General features: G+C 49.5%; 1 gene segment (V, D, J or C); it reads right to left on the minus strand.

Annotated features, from left to right (window-relative positions):
* Window positions 1–748: 748 nt before the first annotated feature.
* LOC115869804 lies at window positions 749–12923 on the minus strand. The segment is given in 7 exon segments: window positions 749–983; window positions 1342–1457; window positions 3408–3740; window positions 3850–4167; window positions 4637–4978; window positions 5074–5391; window positions 12885–12923. Coding segments are annotated over 7 exon segments (1455 nt in total).
* Window positions 12924–22021: the final 9098 nt, after the last annotated feature.

Genomic DNA, 22021 nt, shown 5'->3' on the forward strand with positions numbered 1-22021 from the left:
TGACGACAGAGTGAGGGTCGTATGGAGGATGACCATGGGGTGAGTGTCACAGAAAAGAGTACGTGTGGTGTGTGTGTGTGTGTGTCCACACTTGAGGGTGTATGAGAACCAGTGAGGACTGCCTAGACAGGGACTACGAGGTAAAGGCTCGTGATGAGTTGCCACATAGCGAAGAGCACACAGAGTGCCTCAGGGACAGAGACCCCCAAAGTAAAGGCCCATCATGAGTGGCCCACACTGTGAAACCCCAGAAAAGAATGAACACATGGTGAGGGCCGTACAACAAGTGACAGAGAGAACCACGGGGAGAGGGCTGCCTTGAAAAGAAAAGGGACAACCCAGTACCAACCATGCATGATAAGGGTCAGAGTGAGGGGAGGGCACCAGGCAAGGGCTACCCATTAAGCAGGACCACACAGTGAAGAAGATGTGCTAACTGCCCACACAGGGGGAACCATTCAGTGAGCAGAAGACTGTGGAGAGCATCCCATAGAAAGATCCCACAGAGGGTGAAGCCCAACCCTCTGTTTTGATTTTATTTTAGACACTGGCCCTGGAGTTCCCTCCAGCCCAGCCGTTTTTCTTCCATCATCTTAAAACAGGCTTTAGACCCCTGGGTTAGGCCGTGTGTGGACCCGACCCCAGGAAACCTGCCACCACAGTTTGCACTGGGACATGCCCTCTCTTGACATCTCCTCTTTGTGACAAGAAAGGCAGGTGGCTAAACCGAAACAGCTCGGGAAGGCAGTTTAAGGAGGATATGTACATATTTATTTCACAGCCACAAGTGCATACACAACAAAGCAGCACTTGGGACTAGCTCTGTGGCCCTAGGTTCAGCACACACGTCTACAAAGAAGCCTGTTTCTCAGAGATCAAAGCCAAGGGGGGTGGGGCACGGTACAAATGCCCACGGAATGCACGTGGTGGTGGCCTGGTCTCATGTCATGTCTCCAGCATCCTTCACCTGATGGTCACTTCACCTGTGAACAACAAAGACTGTGTGAGATCTTCCCCCATCACTGGAACCCCAGTCAAGGACACAACCCAGCAGGTTGCAAGAGGCAGGCGCCTATGGCCAACGAGCTGTCTGATCCCGGCACTAAATGTGCCCAGGTCTCCTCTCAGCTGCCGCTGGGCCCCTGCTCCTTCCTGGTGACACCTTCCTCCCACACCCCACGTGATCTTGACCCTCCAGGGTCTTGGGCACTCAGTGTCCCTGCCTCTCCAAGCTTCTAGTCAGGTTGTGCATCCATGGGCTCACTCCTGCTCACTCTCCCAAGGTACCCAACTTTACCTCCTCTGCCAGGACCCCATCCTGCTAGCCCTTCACTGGGATACCTTGAACAGGGTGACCGTGGTGCTGTAGAAGAGACTCAGAAGGAAGAGGACGATGAAGGTGGAGGCCATGGCCCAAAGGTTCTCGAAGCCCTCCTCCTCAGCATTCACTTCCCCCACTGCAAGGACAACAGGACACAGGGCATGGTCAGCTCAGAGTGGAGCCCAGGGTGGAGTCAGCGTGAGTGTCCCAATAGAGCCTGTCCCGGGGGGAGAGGGGCTGGAGTGCAGAGAGGGTTGAAAGGCTCAGGGTTCATGGCTAGGAGCTGTGACAAGGGAACTGGGACCACATAGCCCCCAGCCTCCCCCAGGGTTGCACCCATGATAGGGTGGCGGAAGCAGAAGCAAGAGGACAGTGGATAGACAGAGTGCTGGTCAGAGAGCGGTTTGTGCTACTAGCGAGGGACTGTGTGCGTGTAAGGAGCATGCTTCACAAGCTCCTGCTGCACGTGCTCTGCCTGTCTTTTGAGGCAAACACCTCCCGATCTCTCTGGAAGTCTCTGGCCAGGCTTGACCTGTGATCACCTTGGCACCTGATGGGTAGATGTGGGTGGGTACAGGGTGAACAGCTGACCATGTCAAATTAAATGGACTGCAGCCATCCTAGGGTTCTAAAAGGCCAAAGAGGGCCAATAAAACCAGGGGCTGAGCCTCAGTTGAGGCCCCTGACATGTCCTGGGCCCTTTTGGGAAGCACAGTCAGGGAGGCTGGTTTGGAAGGGCTCTGCTCAGCCACTGTTGGGTGGGTGAGTGGGGATGCCAGGGGAGAGTGGTGGCTTCTGGGACCCCCTCAGGCATCCTCTCTGTCCTCGTGTCCATCTCCCCTATGCAATGGGAGAACATCCAGCTAGTTATTCCTCACCCGAGGCCAAGGGGAAAGATAGCTAGGATAGTCCCGGCCCACAAGAATCATCCTGGGGACAGGCTGAGGACACATAGAGTTCCAGTCTCCAAAGAGCCAGATGCCTTTGGCCCCATGGATCCATTCTGCTCTTGCAGCGTTTCAGGATCTCACGAGCACTCTGAGAAGGCTGCCTAGAGCCATTCAACACTGGTCTCTCTGCAGCTTCCTTCAGTGGAAGCTGGAAGTCTTCTATAAAATCTTTGCCCTTGGGTTTCAAGTCCTGGCCCCCTGCTCCCGGGGTGTAATCACAGACTGTGGGTGCCGGAGGGTGGACTGCTTCACTGAGAGAGCCATCCCTATCCAGGGCCACCTCTTCCCTTCCCCTTGACATGCAGCAGAGGTCAGGGACTCCCCGAGGAGCTGGGCCAGAATGAATCTCGAAAGGGTCATTGCTGATGAAGAGCCTCGGACTCCTGTGCCCTGGACTGGGGGTTGGAGCATTGGCCAGAGTCTTAGCGGGACTCGCCCTTCACCCCCTGAAGCTGAGGTGGAAGAACAAGCTAGCTGTAAGCAAGGCGTCAGGAGGTCAGAACCCATACGTGTCCGTATCTGTGTGTGCCTGAGTGTCAGCATCCACGCACATGTCTCTGTGTGTCCCATATGTCTGTTCATGCCCATGTATGTACAAAGGTGCCTCAATATTTCTGTGTCCGTTTTGCCTGTCCGTGGGCATGCCAGTGTCCTTGAGTCTATGCATGCGTGTCCCTGTCTCTTTGTGCCTGTGTTTGTGTGTGTCTCTCTGTGTGTTGCCGGTGCTCCGTGCCGGCTAGCTTCCTGGAAAGTTGCCAGAGGAACAGGGAACGGGGTCTCATGGGGAGGGAGTCCGCTGCAGGAGGGGAGGGTGTCCAGAAGGCAGTGCTGCAGTGGCTGTGAGGCCAGCAGGCATCATGCATGGAGGTGAAGGCTGGACGGGGGCAGCACAGGCAGGTGAGCAGTGCTCACACAGGATCCACGTCTTTGGAACTGATATTTTTATTTCTAGTTTTTGTGACATACATTTTGCCACATGGACACGGTAAATTGGAATGCACACATGTGCGCACGCACACACACACAAGCGGAAGGTCATCATGCGGGGCCAAGCTGAGGCGGGGAGCCCGGTGGTCAGTAGCAGGTGCTGGCTGTGTCGGACATCACCAGGGACACGTTGTACAGGGAGGGTTTACCGGTGGACTTGTCCACGCTCCTCTCGGTCACCAGGTGAGGCAGGGCCTCGTGGCCGACGACGCAGGTGAATACATCGCCAGCGCTCCAGTCCTCCTCAGACACTGTGAGGATGCTGGAGAGGAAGTAGGAGTCCACGGCCTGGGGTTCCAGGATTGGGGCACTGGTGATGTACTGATGGCGGGGCACAGGCTGTCCCTTGTGCATCCACCTCACAAACGCATCTGCAGGGGAGAAGCCCTTGACCAGACAGGTGAGGGAGGCAGATTCACGCAAGCTCAGCTCCTCCCGGGTCGGTGTGGTCAGGTAGACAGATGGTGCCCGCTTGACCCCGTCTGTGGGTGAAAAGGTGACAGTGAGTGGAGCAGGGAAACCAAGACCCAAAGGGCCCGTGAGACCTATCCCACCCCAAACATTGTCATCCCACACAGGAAGGGGCCTCACTCTCAGGCTTGAAAATGGACTTTTTCAGCGGTGAGGGGAGGTCGGTGTGGGTGACGGTGCAAGTGAACTTCTCTCCGGTCTCCCAGTCATCCACGTAGACGTTGGTCTCGCCCTGAGCACTGAAGGTGGCATTGGGATAGCTCTCAGAAATGTTGGTGTGGGTCTTCAGAACCTTGCCATTCTGGCGCGTCCAAGTGATGCTCAGGCTGTCGTAGGTGGCCAGGTCTGTGACCAGGCAAGTCAACTTGGCAGACTTGGTAATGAAGATGTCCTCAAAGGAAGGGGGGATGGTAAAGATCCGCATGGTTGATGGTGAGCCTGCTTGAAGAAGGGACTAGGGTCAGCATGTAGTAGGGCAGAAGGTTGGGGAGGTATCGTTTCCCCAGCACTTAATAGTGGACTATGCTTAATAGGGGTCCTGTGGGAGTAGGGACACAGGGAAACTCACAGTGACCAGAGCCCCCTCCTCACTGCCAAGGAGGGTTGTTCTTGACCAGTGCAGAGGAGATAGTAAAGTCTGTGTGTCTGTGTGTCTGTCTGGTGCTTGCATATCTGTGTGTATGTCTTTGGGGTATGTGTATCTATCTGTTTGGTGTATGTGGTGTGTTTGTACATGTGCGTGACATGTGCACGTGCATGTGTGTGTGTGTGTGTGTGTGTGTGTGTGTGTGTGTGTGCTGGAGATCCTGATACACAAATAATAGTAGAGGCTATTCTGGGGTCCAGGCATGATCTGAACTTCCAAACCTTCCCCACACACACCCCTCCTGAGGGTTAGTGCACTCACTGGGTCCGCACACAGAGGACACATTCTTCATAAAGTCCAGCCCCCTGTGTATCACGTGGCAAGTGAACACACGCTGGCTGAGCCAGTCGCTCTCGCTGATGGTCATTGTGCTGGTGATCTGGTAGGTCAATGACCCAGACCCTTTGGGCTCCGGCTCCACTGCTCCTGTGTTGATGCCAGACTGCACTGGCTTCCCCTCTCGGATCCAGGACAGTGAGATCTCCTTGGGACTGAAGCCTGTGGCCTGGCAGATGAGCTTGGAGGTCCGCTTGCTGGTGTCTGAGAAGGACTCTCGGGATGGGACATACACATTCACATTGGGGGACTTCTCTTCCACAGGCGCTGTGGTGAAGACAGAGAGAGGTTAAGGGATATCCAGCTGGGGAAGCCATGGCCCTGTCCTGCCCACAGAGAAATGGGAGCCTGCTCCGTCTTACCGTGATAGGCCACCTGTACTTCCTTGTTGCCTTGGGGATGCGTGGCTGCACACACCAGGTACTCATCAGAGCTCTGGAGGATATCTTCAGAAGGGAGAAGCAACTGAGAACTGGCCAAATATGTGCCCTCCTGCATGACGGATGGGAAGGCCTTCCATTTCTGGGCGTTGACATCAGTGTTGTTCTTGTATCTCCAGCTGAAGGTGACGGAGCTTGGCAGGAAGTCACGTGCAAGGCAGCCCATGGCCACCGTGTTTTGCTCGGGCAGGATGCTTCCACAGGAGACAAGTGGGAAGAGGTTTGGAGCCGAGGGGGTTGCTAAAGACCCCAGAGGGGACAAAAGAGAGATGGGGGAAAGGTGAGACTTTTTTTTTTAAATGCAAGTGAACCCAATCCTTTTCTATCCCCCAAGTTGATCTCTGTGCTTCCCTGTCCTGGCCAGCTGTGGCCAACCGGAGGGCCTGTGTACTTGTCTATCCTGAGGAACCTTGCTCAGGATGTGTGAGAAGGAGGTGGCGCTGTCTGTTGGGGCAGAATGGCATGGACAGTTTTGCCAGTCTCCACCACTAGTCCTTGCCTGGGAGTGCTGCCCTGGCACCAGGCCAGAAGAGAAGGCATGCCCCTCACCTCAGAAATTGGGCCCCAGGCATGCCTCTCAGTTTCCCCTCTCAGACATTTAGCAACAGTGCTAGACCAGACCACAAGCAGCAGCTAGCAAAGAGCAGAGCCATGTCAACTCAGTCGAGATCAAGCCCACCTGGATCCTCTTTGTGCAGGCACTTCCCAGTTTGTAGGGATCCCATGAGCCCCAGACACGTCAGCATAGTAGTGTTATCCAGGATAGTGCAGCACAACCAGATCTGTTCACACTGGGCCCATGTGGCCTAGATTTGTTCAGTGGAACTCCAAAGCACCTCAACTGGCTCCTTTTACCAGCTCTGTTCAGCCCAGTAAAGCTTGGTTGGACCCAGCTCAGCTCACTTAAGTTACCTCAATTCAGCTTGCCAACCACAGACAACCTCAGTCCAGCCCAGCCTAGTCATAGCCAGCCCAACTGGGCTCAGGTGGTTCAACTTGGTTTAGCTCAGTTCAACTCTGCATCATCCAACCTGACTCCATTCAACTCAGCTCAGTTAAGCTTGGTTCAACCCAGCTTCAGCCAGCTCAGTTTCATAGAGCCCAACCCAACCCAGCTCAGCTCAGATCTGGCTAGTTCAACCTATCCCAGCACCCCTTTATGCTTAGCTCAATTCATCTCAGCCTAGGCCACCTGAGTCCATTTCTGCCCAGTTCAGTGCTGCTCGCCCAGCTCAGGACACTATCCTAGCCCTGCTCAGGCCAGCTTGGTCCTGCCAAGTCCAGATCAGTATAGCTCATCCCACTCAAGCTCAGTCCACTCTAGCTAGCCCAGCCCAACTTAGATTAGCACAGCTCAGTGCAGCTACCTCAACTCAGCCCTGCATGGTTCTGCTGTTTCGTATAGCCAGCTAAGCCTAGCTCAGACCAGCTTATCCCAGATGAGCTCAACCCATCGCAGCCAAGCTTGGTCCAACCAAACCCAGGTCTGCCCAACCCAGTTTTATACGGCTAGTCGAGCTTTGTCTGCCTCACTCAGCTTAGCTCAGGCAATTCTGGCTCAGTACAAATCATCCTAACTAGATCAACCCAGCTCAGAATAGCTTAGCAGAGCTTGGTTTAGCCCAGTTTAGCAAAGCTGAGGTCAACCCAGTCCAGCCCAGCCAACTCAAACCCAGCCAGCCTACTTTTGCTCAGAAAGGCTCAGCTTGGTTCAACACAGCCCAGGTCTGTTCAGCTCGGCTCATCTGGGTCCAGCCCAGCTAATCCAGCTCATCCCAATTAGCCCAGCTTGATTCAAATCATCCCAGCTAGCCCAGCTCAGTTCAGCCCAGCCCAGCCAAGTCCAACCCAACTGTCCCAGTCCACCCCGGTTACTCCACCATGATTCAGCATAGCCCAGCCCTGCTTGTTTCAGCTCAACCCAGCTAGCTGAGTCCGGGTCCATTCAGCCCAGCCCAGCTTCATTTAGCTCATCACAGCTCACCTAGCTCCACAAATCCTAGCTAGCCTAGTTCATCCCATTTAGCATAGCTTGGCTCAGCACAGTCACCTCAACTCATTTTAGCGATCCTACCTCAGCCCAGCTCAGCTAGCCCAGCTGAGTCCCGTTAGGCCAACCTGATTCAGCTCAGCTCAGCTTAGCCTAACTCATCCCAGTGAGCGCAGCTCTATTCAGCTCAATCCAGCTGTGTTCAGCTCAGCACAGCTAGGCCAGCTCTACTCAGGTCAGTTCAGCCTACCTCCATGCAGCTAGCCCAGCTCATCCTAGCTAGTCCAGCTCATTCCAGCCCAGTCCAACTCAACCCAGCTCATCCTAGCTACTGAGGCTCAGCCCAACTCAGCTCAGCTAGTTCAGCTCAGCCCAGGCCAGCCCAGCTCATCCTAGCTACTCTATCTCTGTTCAGCCCAGCTGAGATCACCCAGCTTATCCTAGCTAGTCCAGCTCAGCGCAGCCCAGGACCCAGCTCATCCTAGCTAGGTTGGCTAGGTTCAATTCAGCTTAGCCCTGCCTAGCCCAGCTCAGCCCAGCCCAGCGCAGCTCAGCCCAGCAAAGCTAGCCCAGCTCATCCTAGCTAGTCCAGCTCAGCACAGCTTAGCTCAGCTCAGTGCAGCCCAGGACAGCCCAGCTCAGCTGGCCCAGTTCATCCTAGCTACTCCAGCTCAGTTCAGCCCAAGAAAACCCAGCCCATTCTAGCTAGTCCAACTCAGCTCAGCCCAGCCCAGCTCAGCTCAGCTCAGCTCAGCACAGCCCAGCACAGCCCAGCACAGATCAGCTAGTCCAGCTCAGCTGAGCTCAGCTCAGCCCAGGCCAGCCCAGCTCAGCTAGCCCAGCTCATCCTAGCTAGTCCAGTTCAGTCCAGCTTAGCTCAGTGTAGCCCAGCTCAGCTAGCCCAGTTCAGCCAAGCCCAGCTAGTCCAGCTCAGTTCAGCCCAGGAAAGCCCAGCTCATCCTAGCTAGTCCAGCTCAGCCCAGCCCAGCTCAGCTAGCCCAGCTCATCCTAGCTAGGTCAGCTCTGTTCAATTCAGCTCAGCCCAGGCCAGCCCAGCACAGCTAGTCCAGCTCATCCTAGCTAGTCCAGCTCAGCCCAGCTTAGCTCAGCTCAGTGAAGCCCAGGCCAGCCCAGCACAGCTAGCCCTGCTCATCCTAGCTAGTCCAGCTCAGCCCAGCCCAGCTCAGCTTAGCTAGTCCAGCTCATCCCAGCTAGTCCAGCGTAGCTCAGCTCAGGCCAGCCCAGCTCAGCTAGCCCAACACATCCTAGCTAGGTCAGCTCAGTTCAATTCAGCTCAGCCCAGGCCAGCCCAGCACAGCTAGTCCAGCTCATCCTAGCTAGTCCAGCTCAGCCCAGCTTAGCTCAACTCAGTGAAGCCCAGGACAGTCCAGCTCAGCTAGCCCTGCTCATCCTAGCTAGTCCAGCTCAGTTCAGCCCAGGAAAGCCCAGCTCATCCTAGCTAGTCCAGCTCAGCCCAGCCCAGCCCAGCTCAGCTAGCCCAGCTCCTCCTAGCTAGGTCAGCTCAGTTCAATTCAGCTCAGCCCTGCCTAGCCCAGCTCAGCCCAGCTCAGCTCAGTGCAGCGCAGGCCAGCCCAGCTCAGCTCACCCAGCTCATCCTAGCTAGTCCAGCTTAGTTCAGCTCAGCCCAGCTCAGCTCATCCTAGCTAGTCCAGCTCACTTCCTGGGCACCCCAGCTCAACCCAGAGTCAGTTATTCCCTAGCACCTCTTCTTGCTTCTCCTCACCTCCTGGGCATCTCCACTTGAGAATCACATCTTGCCTCAGTTCAACCAGCCTGGGTTCCAAAGCACTATCACCCTTCAGTCACAATAACTGTTTCTTGGAAATTTATGTTAATATTTTTAAGGCATACAAGAATGGAAGGACAGAATTCCTTCCGTGGAAAAAAAAAGCCCCTCTTTGGCAAGTAGAGACAGCAGCAGAATCCAGGCTCAGGGAACTCTTTCCTTCACCCCCCAGGGCCTCTCCCACCCCTTAGCTCAAACCCCTTCCTTCTGAGTCTAAAACAAACAAACAAAACCCAACAAAAATCTTGGCTATTATGAGATTATTTCTAGCTAAAATATTAAATCATCATTAAAAGCTACCAGTGGATGAATTTTAACAGAATTTGCCATTTAAAAAGATGCTTCTCAACTTAAAGTTTTTTAGAAGGCATATACTACTTCAGAATACATAAGAGTGATCCTTTTGTAAGATATAAAGACCATTTAAGTGGTGCTTCATTTTGAAAACATCATGATCAACACAAGCAATAGATCAGCTCCAGCCAACTTTTCCACTGACTACCCTTTAGGACAGTGGTTCTCAACCTGTGGGTCGCGACGCCTTTGGGGGTCGAACGACCCTTTCACAGAGGTCACCCAATTCATGACAGTACCAAAATGATAGTTATGAAGTAGCAACAAAAATAATTTTATGGTTGTGGGGGGGGGGTCACCACAACATGAGAAACTGTATTAAAGGGTCGCGGCATTAGGAAGGTTGAGAAGCACTGCTTTAGGAGAAGTTAGCAAAGTGCGGACCAGACCCTGGTCAGACATGGAGTCACACGGAGTCCCCTTGTCCCCTGAGCAATGAGATAAAGGTGGATTTTCTGTTATATGAACATAAAGCATCAACATGAACTGAGGAGCAGCCCGTGTGGCAGCGATGGCTGCTTTTCTCTTACCTTCTCTGCCGCCTGGTCTCTTGACATTCTCGGAGACTCTGGGGCAGGGAGTCATCCCACCAAATCCATTTAAAAACTGCTAGTTCATGAATTGCTGGTTTGTTCTTTGGTGGCAAAAGCCATGAGCTCATTTTGCCAGCCCTGGGCAATCCTGAGGGACTGCACCCCAAGGGCCAGGACTAGGGTACCGGTTCACATGATCTCATTGGTGATGTTCTTTTGACTAAGGAGCCAGGCCAATGATCAAACTGAGAACCTACACTTCTGTGCTGAGTCTTCTGTTCAAAAGTCCCTTTCTGCTGTGCTACTTGACTCACTTTTTTCCAACACAGTAACTGAAAAAATCAGCACAGATGTACGCACTGCATCTAAAATCCACCCTAAAGTTATATGTATGCATCTACATATGTACTATATGCCTATTATGTAGTATATAACTTATTATATATTGATATACAATAATATTATTATATAAATATTATTCAAGACATATCTCATGTATGTATTAGGTACATATATTATGTATATATATATATCTTGAATTCAAGAAGGCATTGTTGAAATTAACTCTTGGAGAGTTATCTTCAAGACTATTGAGGTGGATTGCAGATGGTTGTACAACATATTCAGTCTCCCTGAAGTTTACATGGGAAAAAAAAAAGGTGAATTGGTAAACTTGCTATCTATCTTTATATTTTTATTAAAATTCTGGAATGAAGGTACTCTTATAAAACTATCAAGGTATTTTTAATTTCCAAGAGGATATTGGCTAAATCAAAATTCTTAAAAGGGGAACACAATTATTGCAAAACCATTGCTTTCAGATCCTGGCAAATGGCTCGAGATTAATTATCATTTGAAAGAATAGCAAGAGTCATGAATTAAAAAGTCATATGGATTAACTCATCAGTCATTCATGGTTGGTTACGTAATTTCTTACTCTGAGAATGAGTACAGTTGAGAAGCTGGGAAGTCAAGACTGAAAAATTAAATTCAAGCAAGTTAAAAAAGGAAATCTCTAGCTTCTTCACTCCATCAACCTCTGAGTCTTATTTTAGAAATGCAAATTGCCCAGGTGTTGTTTGTCATAGTGGAACTCTACCCACCACGGGGAAAACCACTTCTTCAGAACTGAGAACTAAAAATTTAACAAATATATGTTCTTGCTTCCTAAAATAGACTGCCTGGGGGACCTGTTTCTGGCCACCTGCTGCAGGTGTCCCAGCCTCACTCGGAAGCCATCTTAACTCCAACTCAAAACTGTCCTCTTGGCATCATGTGCAATTAATCTTTTAAAAGGTTGATAGCATTAAAATTGAGTTTGATACAGGAGTAATGACACTATCACCTTTTGCTTTTCCTGGCTGGAACAAGTAGCCCTATCAATTGAGATTTCAGCCCCCAATGAAACGATATTTTAAAAAAGATTTTAAAATATTTTGCCATTTTTAACCTATTTGAGAAATGTCTTCGAGTTTTAAGTAATCTTTTTCTTGACCATTTCCCCAGGAGTCCCTTCAGAGATACTCTCTCTTTTAATATTTAGTAGGCATACCTCTAAAAATGAATATTTTCTTATAGAAATTGTCCTCAGAAAATAAAGGTCCCTAAGAAAGTTTTATTCATACAGACTGGGTACATGGTCCCTAGAAGATTTTGGAAGACAATCAAGAGAAATACTACACCATTTTGCAGAATTCACTCACTGGAATGATAGTTTTTCTAGCCCTTACAGGACTTTAAGTCCAAATCTAGCATAGAACATAGCTCATAATTTTAAACCAAACAAACAAACAGTAAACCATTCAGCCCTCTACGTGAATTGTCCCTGTGGTCCTATAGACATTGTGCTGTCCTCACATTTCTCCACAAACACTGTGACTTCACAACGAAAAGTCCCCTATTTGTCTTAAAAAGCTGCTACCTTGGCTCATCCTTATGTCTTCCCCAAACTCTTCAGACCCCAGACTCAGTGTCCCTCATTTTCAGGAGCACAGGCTTATTTTCAGATACGGCCAGCATCGATCACAATGTAAAAAGGCATCAGAGAAACCACGGTGGCTTCCAAACCCCAGCCGTTCCACAGCCCTTTTCCCTCCCCCTGGCTAGTCACTGAGGCACATGTCCCCTGGTCACCCCACAGTACTCAGAAAACCCCATAAACACAAGTGAAAAAGCAAAGACCCCAAAGGGCTATTCTTACCTGATGAGACGGTGACTGGGGTTCCTTGTCCCCAGAAGTTTAAACCGTAGTAATCACAGTGGTGGGATCTCTTTCTCCATCCCACAAAAACTCTCCACAGAGGGATCTGTGCCCATTGGACTCTCCGGAGGGAGGCTGACCACCATTTGACACCCCCTTCCCTGTCCTAGGACCCTCTGCCAGTGCCAAATGGAGTCCCACAATGACTCGGCCACTGCTGTCTACACCCTCGGGCTGAGAGAGCAACCTGACTCTGGGCTGTGGATTTGCAGCCAGAACAAAAGCCTCCTTTTCACAGAGTTGTGTTCAACCCTCAGAAACCCCAAACAAGCAGCGATCGGTCAGGAAACACCCGGCCAGTCATCCCGGGAGGAGAGAAGGGCACGTCTCCCTTTCCTGGTAGCCAAAATGCCTTGGCCTCTTTCTGTGAGAAAGATCTGTGCCCCCCAATCCTAAAAATTCCACACTGAGTGGGGAAGGGGGCAAAGACTCACCTGAGGAGACAGTCACCAAGATTCCAGGGCCCCATGGGTTAAACCAGTTGTCACAATGTAACAAATGGGTAGAGACCCCAAACAAGAAGTGGCATCTGACCATGGCCTTTGGAGACTTGGGGCCATCTCAAATGAAGTATTGTGAGGGCCAAGAATGGCTGAGACCCTGAGAAACTCCTGACTGCAGAGTCCAGAAGGAGAAGGTGGTAGGAACCTCAGCACCCTGCCCCTATAACCGTGAGTCCCTGAAGGTGTCCTGCATGACACCTCCAAACTATCCCCGGAACTTCTTATTATAAGGCTCAAAACACAGCTACATCCTCTTGAGTGGGAGAGAGAGATGATGAGGACTCACCTGAAGAGACGGTCACCATGGTTCCTTGGCCCCAGTAATCAAAGTAGTCACATCGCCATCTGGCCCATTAGGGGTCGTACAAAAACTATGACTGTGTCTGGCTACCCTATGACCAGGTCCAAACCAGAAAGCTTTAGGTTTCCATGCCCCAAAACACGGGGTGGGAGTGGGGGTGGGAGGGTGACTGTCTACCATAGGTCCCAGCAACGTGAAACCCATGTCCCTGAAGCAATGTCCTTTGCAGAATGCAGAACCGAACCACAAACCCATTCCCTCAGAGACATCCCCAAGAGCCCCAGAAGGCACCACACAGACCTAGGTCCTCCAGAACTTTCTTTGTCCAGCACCAGGACAGAGAAGGCTGGACTAGTCAGGGAGGCGGAGAGAAAGCCGATTTACCTGAAGAGACAGTGACCAGGCCCCCCTGGCCGCAGTAGAGAAAAGCATCACACAGGGTTTGGGGGCCCATCACCGGCAGCCCATGATCCCACATGTCCACCCAAGACAGTGGTCATGTCAAAAAGTCCCAGAGCAGAAGAGAAGCTCAAGCAGAAATTAATTACCTGAAGTGACGGTGATTTTGGTTCCCAGGCCCCAGACATCGAAGTACTCGTAGTCACAGTGATGCCTGTGGCCAGCTCAGCCACGCATCAACCATCCTGCTCTGCCCTCATGCCTCCCTGCAGTTCCCCAGGCTTCCCTCACCTAGCCGCCAGCTTGTGTCTGGGGATCTGCTGATGGGGAAGGACATGTTACTGGGCCGGGAATGTTGCAGGGCTCCTCGCCGGTCCTCCCAGCCTTAGCTGACCACAGCAGTGGAGATGGCTGCCCAGCTCTCATGTCCACCTCATCCTAGTTTTCCCACCTTGCTGGCTGCACACCCAAGGAGCCAGTCCAGAGGAACTACAGCACAGGGGTGAGGGGTCCCCGGAGGAGATGGTGACCAGGTGGCCCCAACCCCGGCAGCGTCCAGGCATAGGCCAGAGCAGTCAGGCAGTGACCTGGGGTTTTTGTAGCCTCTTCAATCACTGTGGTCCCAGTTATCACCATGGTGACTGCCCCAACCAAAACCCAGAGAGCAGCTGGGTGGGGATTGGGGGTGCTTTTTGGAGGGAGGGGTGCTGCGGCTACAGGGCTGGTGGTGGGATGAGGTAGGGGGTGGGAATGGGGGAGTGGGGGAGGGAAGGAAGGAAGGAAGAGGATGCAGCTGTTGCTGGGGATGTGGGGGGAGGGCAGTCAGGAGAGTGGGGTGCAAAACCTCATCTCTCCTCCAACTTTGGATTTCCTGTGGTCAGTGCAATAATGCCATCTCAGGAAGGTCCCTGTGCTGTGGGCACACAGAATCTCTTTTAGAAACAGCAGGGAAACTTCCCCCCAACCCCACCCCAGATGGGTCACAGGGAAGGGATGAGTCAACCAGGGTGCAGTAAAGCACTGATGAAACACACAATGTGTCTCTGGTTCCTTGAGGCTTCCTCACCCCCCACTATCATGACCCCAGTGCTACCTCTCAATTCGGACTAGACTGGAGCATGTACACAGGACAAGAGCTCATGACAAATGGAATCCAGGACAAGGAATAGGAATAGCGATACCAGGAGGGAAGAGGGAAGGTGGGTAGAGGAGGGGAGGAAGGGGGAACCAATTGCAATGATTGACACATAACCACACACACGCCCTTCAGGGGGGAAAACAACAGAAAACATGGGGGAAGGGAGATATGAAAATAATAATTTACAATCTATCAAGGGGTCATGAGGGTGGCAGGGGAGGGAAAAAAGAGCTGATACCAAGGGCTCAGATAGAAAGTAAATGTTTAGAAAAGAATGGTGACAACATATGTACAAATATGCCTGATACAATTGATATATGGATTGTAATAGGAGTTGTAAGAGTCACCAATAAAATGACCTTTTAATTAAAAAAGAAAGATGGCAATGGAGCAGTTAGAGGCTGGGATCCTACACTGTCTTTGTCCTCTTGCCATCCAGGCTCTTTCTGCAGTTGGTGTGGAGACCATGGATGGGGAAGGGGTAGGGGGTGGGCACTGCTGACCCAAGCAGCAGTGAATTCCTTTAAGGGACCATGGCACTTCCAAGCCCTGATAGCGTCTTCTCTCTATGAGTACATTGACATGCCATTGTCATGGGTTCACTGTTGGTTGTCACCTTGAGTAGGAGCTTCTGGCTGTCAGGGATCCAGCGATGACCACCATGTGTCTCCCCCAGGCAGGGGGAGATGTCTTTTTTACAGACATCCTTCCTGACAGGCATCTGAAGTAGCAGGAGCAGGGAACCTTGCAAGATAGACTGTGTGAGTGAGTCTGGGTTGACTAAAGAAACAAATTCATAGACACTCATATGTGTATGAGGGAACCTTATATACAAGAGCAATAGAATATCGAGAAAACATCCCAGCCCAGTTCAGATCAAGTCCGTAAGTCCGATATTACCCCATCTGTCAATACTGGTCCATAAATTCTTCTGTAGACTCATGAAACACATGCAATGGTGCCGAATGAAGGAAGATCACAGGCCAGTGGGTGAAAAGTCTTGAAGATTCAGCGCTGGCAGGGGTCTCCACATGGCTCCTTCAGCTCCAGGGCTCCAGCATAACTCCATGTGTCTTGTCAACCAGAATGCCTCACAAGGAGTGAGCCTGTGCCCCACCTCCTCCTCCAGAGAGCTGTTTATCACATAGACAAAAGATAAGACGCTCTCCCAAATGGTTATCAGTCCTAGACTTGCTCAAGCTGCTCCGCTCCTGACTCGGGCTACAGAAAGCAGTGTCCTTAGCCAGGTAGTCATGGAGGGGATAGACTAGCAGTCCTTGTGGGTTTGGCCCTTGGGTGTGAACATGCAGACAGGTCTCAGAGGTCAGGTGTGGGTAGGAGCAGTAAGCCTGCAGCAATGGTCTCTGCTGGGGCTTACAAGGGTGTACCTAGGTGAGGAGATGACCTCAAGAAAGCTTGCTAGGGAGGAGGCAGTTGGGCAGTGTCTTGGTATGTCTTTGTGTGAGTGCTGAACTCTACAGCCATGGAAAGTCCGGAGGCAGCAGGTTCTCTGATCTGGGACCCAGTGAAGCGTTACCTTATGTGACAGAGGACTGCTGAAGATGGGGGTGAGAGGTTTACTCTAGATGTTACCCTCAGCGGTAGTGTAGAGGATGAGTTGAGTCTGTGGTGAGGGTCTGATAGGAGGGAATATGGGGAGTCAAAATAAACATAGGTTCCTGCATGGTGGGGGTGTGAGGGCGAGAGTTTAAACATGTGAAATATGGGATCTGAGGGTTCTTCCTACAGGGTGGAGCATGGATCACAGATGGAAGATGGACAGTAAAGGGGACGAATCCTGATAGAGTGAGGGGCCCTACTAAATAGAGGAGGGGTAGTGAGGGATCCTGAAGGATGAAAGATAGCATGTAGAGGATCCTACAGGGGAGAGGGAGGATGGAAGGGATTGCCAGGATTCCCACAAGATGCCAGAGGGTGTTGAGGCATCATACAGGGTGGGGGTCCCACAAGGTTGTGGAATAACCCATGAGGGGTGAGATTTCCCACAAGATGGAGCAAGGATGGGGACGGATCCTATAGGAGCGCAAGTGGTGTGTGAGTTATACTGGGTGGTGAGAGCAGAATTATGAAGTTCTAATACCTACAGGGTTTGGGATCAAGGCTAGATTTCAGGTGCTTGGTTGGGGCTCCCGGAAGTCTTTTGAGATGCTGCTAGGGAGAGACACAGAAGAAGGGGTCCAATGGTGGTATCAACCTCACAACCATCTATGTGCCCTGGGGCTTCTCTGCATGTGGTTGGTGAGTCCCAAGCCTGTATCCAAATCTTGAAGCCAGGGACAGGCAAGTGGAAGATTAGAAATCACACTGGATTGTGAAGGAAGGGTTCCTTCCTTTGAAGGAAGAAGAACCAAATGAATTGGGGAGGTTTTGCTCAGGAGCACCTGCAAGGAGAGGATCACTAGGAGTAAGAAGGGAGTGAGTGGCAGCAAGGAGCCAACAATGTGTCCTGAAACAGCCAGCTTCCTAGCAGGCCAATCATGCCCAGCATTGGGATCTCTGAGCACACCTAAGATTGGATAGATCTAGCCCAGTCCTTATCTCTGTGATCGGGTTCTTGATCTTTGGGCACTTTGGGAGCCTCACAGTTACTTTCATAGGACCTTAATTGGTCCTCCCAAGCCCCAGTCTTGCTTCTAGAATGCCTTCCTCCTGTGGTCTCAGCCCTGACTCTGAGACCTCCTGTCTCCCTCCCTGGGGAGCAAGGGCTGCTATTCTAGGCCCTCAAGGAAGCACCTGCTGCCACTTCTCTAGGCGGAGTGATAGAAACCCTTGTGCCCAGCCCCCCAACACAGTCTTGCCTATCTAGCTGATGCTAACATTCAGCCTTCAGGAGGACAGCTCAGCCTTATAGAACAGCATTCTGAAATGATCTAACCTCCCTGATGGAGCAAAGCATTTGGAGAGTTCTTTGAGTCTTTTGAAGAATCTTTTAAATGGTGCAGTGGTGAGGTTTTGGACTGCTAACCACAAGGTCGGCAGTTCAAATCAGCATCCTAAGGAGAAAGAGTAGGTTTTTCTACACCTTTGAAGAGTTACCATCTCAGAAACTCACAGAGTGGCATCAACTTGATGGCAGTGAATTTTCTGAGCCTTCTGGACAAATCCCAGTCTTTCTTGTGCTGTAGTGTGGCCAGAATTCTGAAAAAACAACAACAACATTATATCACTTACACCCAGGCTAGCCGACAGCACGCTTTACAATAGCACCCATATCTTCAGTGATCTCTACATGACAGTGACCATCAATTAGGGTCATGTCATAGAACTAATTTTTCTTAAATTAAGGTTAGGATTAAAAATGAGCCCAAAATTCATTCATAAATCCATGATTTATATGTGTCCCTGGTTCATTTTAGAGACAGTATTATCATTTTATTGGAGAACATCATACCATTCCACAGTCCAATCATATTAAGCAACATTTTACAATTGCTACCAAAATCAGTTTCAAACATTTTCTTCCTTTTTGAGTGCCTTGATATTAATCACCCATTTGCCCACCCTCCTCTACCATACCCGCGCCCCCACCTTATTCTAGCTGTTGTCTCTATAGATTAATCTATTCTGGATTTCATATACTAAAAAACATAGAAAAACAAAACAATGTCTGGATTAATCCCTAATAAAGTTGTTTTGGTGTAAGAAAGGGTCCAGGAATTCAAGAATACCAATAGAAATGTTTCGATAAAACACTAATGAGAGAGGAAGATTGAACAAGTGTAGGCTGCTACATCTCGAAATACCAGAATTGTTCACTTGTGCAGAATACATCCTTAGATGACTGGACATTATTTGCACAAACAATGGGAGTTGATGGTCAGGTAAAACTTACAACTACATTCACTGACAATGTCAGTTGCAAGTCTGCCTGAATAACACATCTCTTCATACAGCAAGCAGGGCATTGATGGACTAAGGCAATGTTGGTCCACCTACCGACAGTTCAATACCCTTGGTATAGCTGTCTTCTGCTTCTTTGCACACCACGTGATCTCAGTCTAAGTCCTCAGGTTACAAGTGTGCTTGAGGTAGAGTCTAGTTCGCCTAGTGGGGTTTCCACATTGAATCCCTCTCCTGTGTCCTTTGGAGCATGTTGTGTGCCTTGAAGGTCCAAGATTCAATGCCCTAGTGTTCTATGGCACATGGCCTGGGTTCTCAGGGGGTGTACAGAAATGCAAACCAATGTAGCTTATTAGGAGGCATACTCCCTACTTAGGGTCCTTAAAAGTATTGTTAGTCATTCTCCACCCCACCCCCACTAGAAAGATGGTTCTCCCCTTTTTTCTACTAACACACATGTCTTTTCCCAGATGTGTCTGCTCCTTTTTCCCCCGTCCTGACTTGACTTTCCCATCTGTGTAAGTCTGGGTACATTAGAGAAACAAATCCACAGAAACTCATGTATAAGAGAGAGTTTTATATAAAGGGTGCATGCACATCAAGAAAACATCCTAACCCAGTGCTTCCCAAGCCCACAAATCCAACATTAATCCATATGTCCAACACCAATCCACAAAGTCCCCCTCCATCTCACAAAAGACAAGTAATGACACCGACTGCAGGAGGAAAGCCGAGTCAGTGAATGTGTAAGCATCTGAGCTCTGGCAGGGGTCTCCACATGGCTGCTCCAGCACCCAGGGCTGCATCTGGATAGGTCCATGCAACATCTCCGTGGGGATGTCTTGCAAGAAGTAAGCCTTGCCAGTTGAAACAGGGAACTGGCTAAGGCACCTGCACCTTGGTCCAACCATCACAAAGCAAGAGACCCAAGAATTTGAAAGACGAGGCTCACTGAGCCATTTATCTCTCCACCCTTCAATTAACCCCACATGTGTTTATCGGCCAGGTTGGCACAATAAACTTTAACTATATCACCGTCAGTGTCCTTTGTGACTAATAGGAATGTCTGCTAGTCTGGGGAGATCTTGTCATACATTTGCATGGCAGCCATTAAGCTGTCATCCTGTCCTCCCCCTCTCTCAACTGTATGATCCCAGGTGACGTGAGGACCCTTGCATCAAAGTGACCTTCAAGACATACACACAGAGAAGCTGGTGCATGGTTCATGGGCACCAGTCAGTGGAGCCCTGTTTGTGCCTAATGCTTTCGGTGCAGTTTATACTCCTCTCAGCACCACTGGTTCTTAGTCAACTTTACTAGCAAACTTCTGAAATGGTTAAATGTAGACTAGTTCTTTTTGGTACAGTGACTTTGTACATTCTGCTCATCTTCTTTTGATGCTTCCTGCAGCATTCACTATTTTGCCTATAGAATCTTTCAATATTTCAACTTGAGGCTTGAATTTTTTCTTGAGTTCTCTTAATTTAAAATATACTGAGTGTGCTCTTCCCTTTGATTCTCTAACTCTGGGTCTTTTCACATTTTGTTATAATATCTGTGTGGTAGTCACCTAATCTGGTGTCAATTTAAGGATTCACAATGTAGAGGTAGCATCTAGGCTGTCTATCTGGAGATAAGTAAGGAGACTTCTGTGTGGGCATGGTCTTCTCCTGAGATTTCTTGGAAACCTGGTACTTCCTCCTTGGAGGTGGAAAACACCTCTCTCTCTGCTACTCCCTGGAGACATTGCAGAAGACAAGCCACATGGATGCAACCAGACCTCGAAAGCCGGAGAAGGCACAGAGAGACCCTTGCCAGCACTGAGATGCTTACAACACCATTGGACCCCAAGACTTTCTACCCACTGGCTTGTTGTCATTCTGCATTTGGCTTCATTGCATATGTTTCATGAGCCTGAGGAGGACTTTATAGATTTGTATCAGACATATGGGCTAATATCGGACTTATGGGCCTGATCTGCTGGGATGTTTTCTCAATGTTCAATTGCTCTTGTATATAAATCTCTTTCTTATACACATAAATGTGTCAATGGATTTGCTTCACTAGTCTACCCAGACTAACATAATTTGGCTGTGTCTTTTCAAGCTGCCTTTGAAATTTTGTATTCAGCTCTTTGACTGCATTGTGTCTTCTACTTGCCTTGGATATTCTACAGTTATGAGCACATTTCAGTCTCTTCTGATGTCCACTTTGATTCTTCCTTCCTTTCTTGTCTTTGTAATAACTTTTGCTTTCTTCAGGAGTTCTAGTGGCATATTGGCAGTTGCTCCAGGTTCAGCAGCAGCAAGAGAAAAGCAGAGAAAAGGTGAGCCCCCCAAGTACCTCCTTATGAGAAGGCCACATCCCCAAGGAGGCACTGTCAGGCTGTGACCCGATTGACAGGTTGGACACCACCCCTACACATTTACATAGCTTCAAGCTGACATAAAATTATCAATCACAGAAACCCACAGGGACAGTTGTGCCCTGGTCCTCTAGTGTTAATGTGAGTCAGCGTCAACTCAATAGCAGTGAATTTTCTTTTGTTTTCCTTTCTTCATGAACAATGTTCTTGATGTCATCTCTCAGCTCCTCGGGTCTTCTGCCATTCGTGTTCATGCATCAAATCTGTTCTTGAAAGGCTCTTAAAATTCAGGTGGGGTATTCTCAAGGTTCATTTTCTTTACCTTCAACATGAAGTGGTGAGCAGTAGATAGTCTGTTCCACCGTCAGCCTGAGGCTGGGTTTAGTTGCTGATATAGAGCTTCTCCATTGCTTCTTCCCATATCTGTGGTCAATCTGATTCCTGTGAATTCCATATGGAGAGGTCCACGTGAATAGTTGCCATAGGTATTGTTGAAAACAGGGTATTAGCTATGAGCAAGTCGTTGGTCTTGCAAAATTCTATCTTGCAATCTCCAGATTCATTTCCATTACCCAGAGCACAGTTTCCAACTACTGTTCTGTCTGCTTCGTTTCTTTTGTGTTCCAATTGCCTGTCATTATCAATGCATGTAGATTGCATGTTTGATCAATTTCAGACTGAGGAAATTGGTAGATTTCTTCAATGTCTTCATCATTAGTGTTTGTGGTTGGTGCAAAAGTTTGAATAGTAGTTGTATTGATTGACTTTCCTTTAAGGCAGATGTAAACCTATCACAGACAGCGTTACACTTCAGAATAGACCTTGAAATGTTCTTTCTGGCAATGAATGAAACCCCCAATACTCTTGATTGTGTCTTCCTGACATAGTAAATCCTATTTTTCTGAATCAAAATGGCCAATGCCAGTCAATTTCATCTCACCAGTGCCCAGGATATTGATCTTTATGCATTCCATTTCATTTTTGTCGACTTCCTATTTTTGTAGATTTGCAATCCATACATTCCACCTTCCAATTATTAGTAGATATTTGCAACTGTTACTTCTTACCTTGAGTTTTGCCCTATCAACACATGAAAATCCCACAGGCTTGAATCCACTCAGCAGTTCCTCATCAGTCACAGTTTGAGTGCCTTCTGACCGATGGAACCTCTCTTCCCACATGATCTCTGGTAATGTTGTGCTTCCAATCATTAGGTCTTCCGTATATGACAATGTTTTTTTTGTTTTTTGTTTTTTCATTATTATTTTTTTTTCTTTTTTAACATTTTATTAGGGGCTCACACAACTGTTATCCCAATCCATACACACATCAATTGTGTAAAGCGCATTTGAACATCGT

Source organism: Echinops telfairi, unplaced genomic scaffold (genome assembly GCF_000313985.2).
Source record: "Echinops telfairi isolate 266 unplaced genomic scaffold, ASM31398v2 ScPeMD7_52;HRSCAF=179, whole genome shotgun sequence".
NCBI lineage: Eukaryota > Metazoa > Chordata > Mammalia > Afrosoricida > Tenrecidae > Echinops > Echinops telfairi.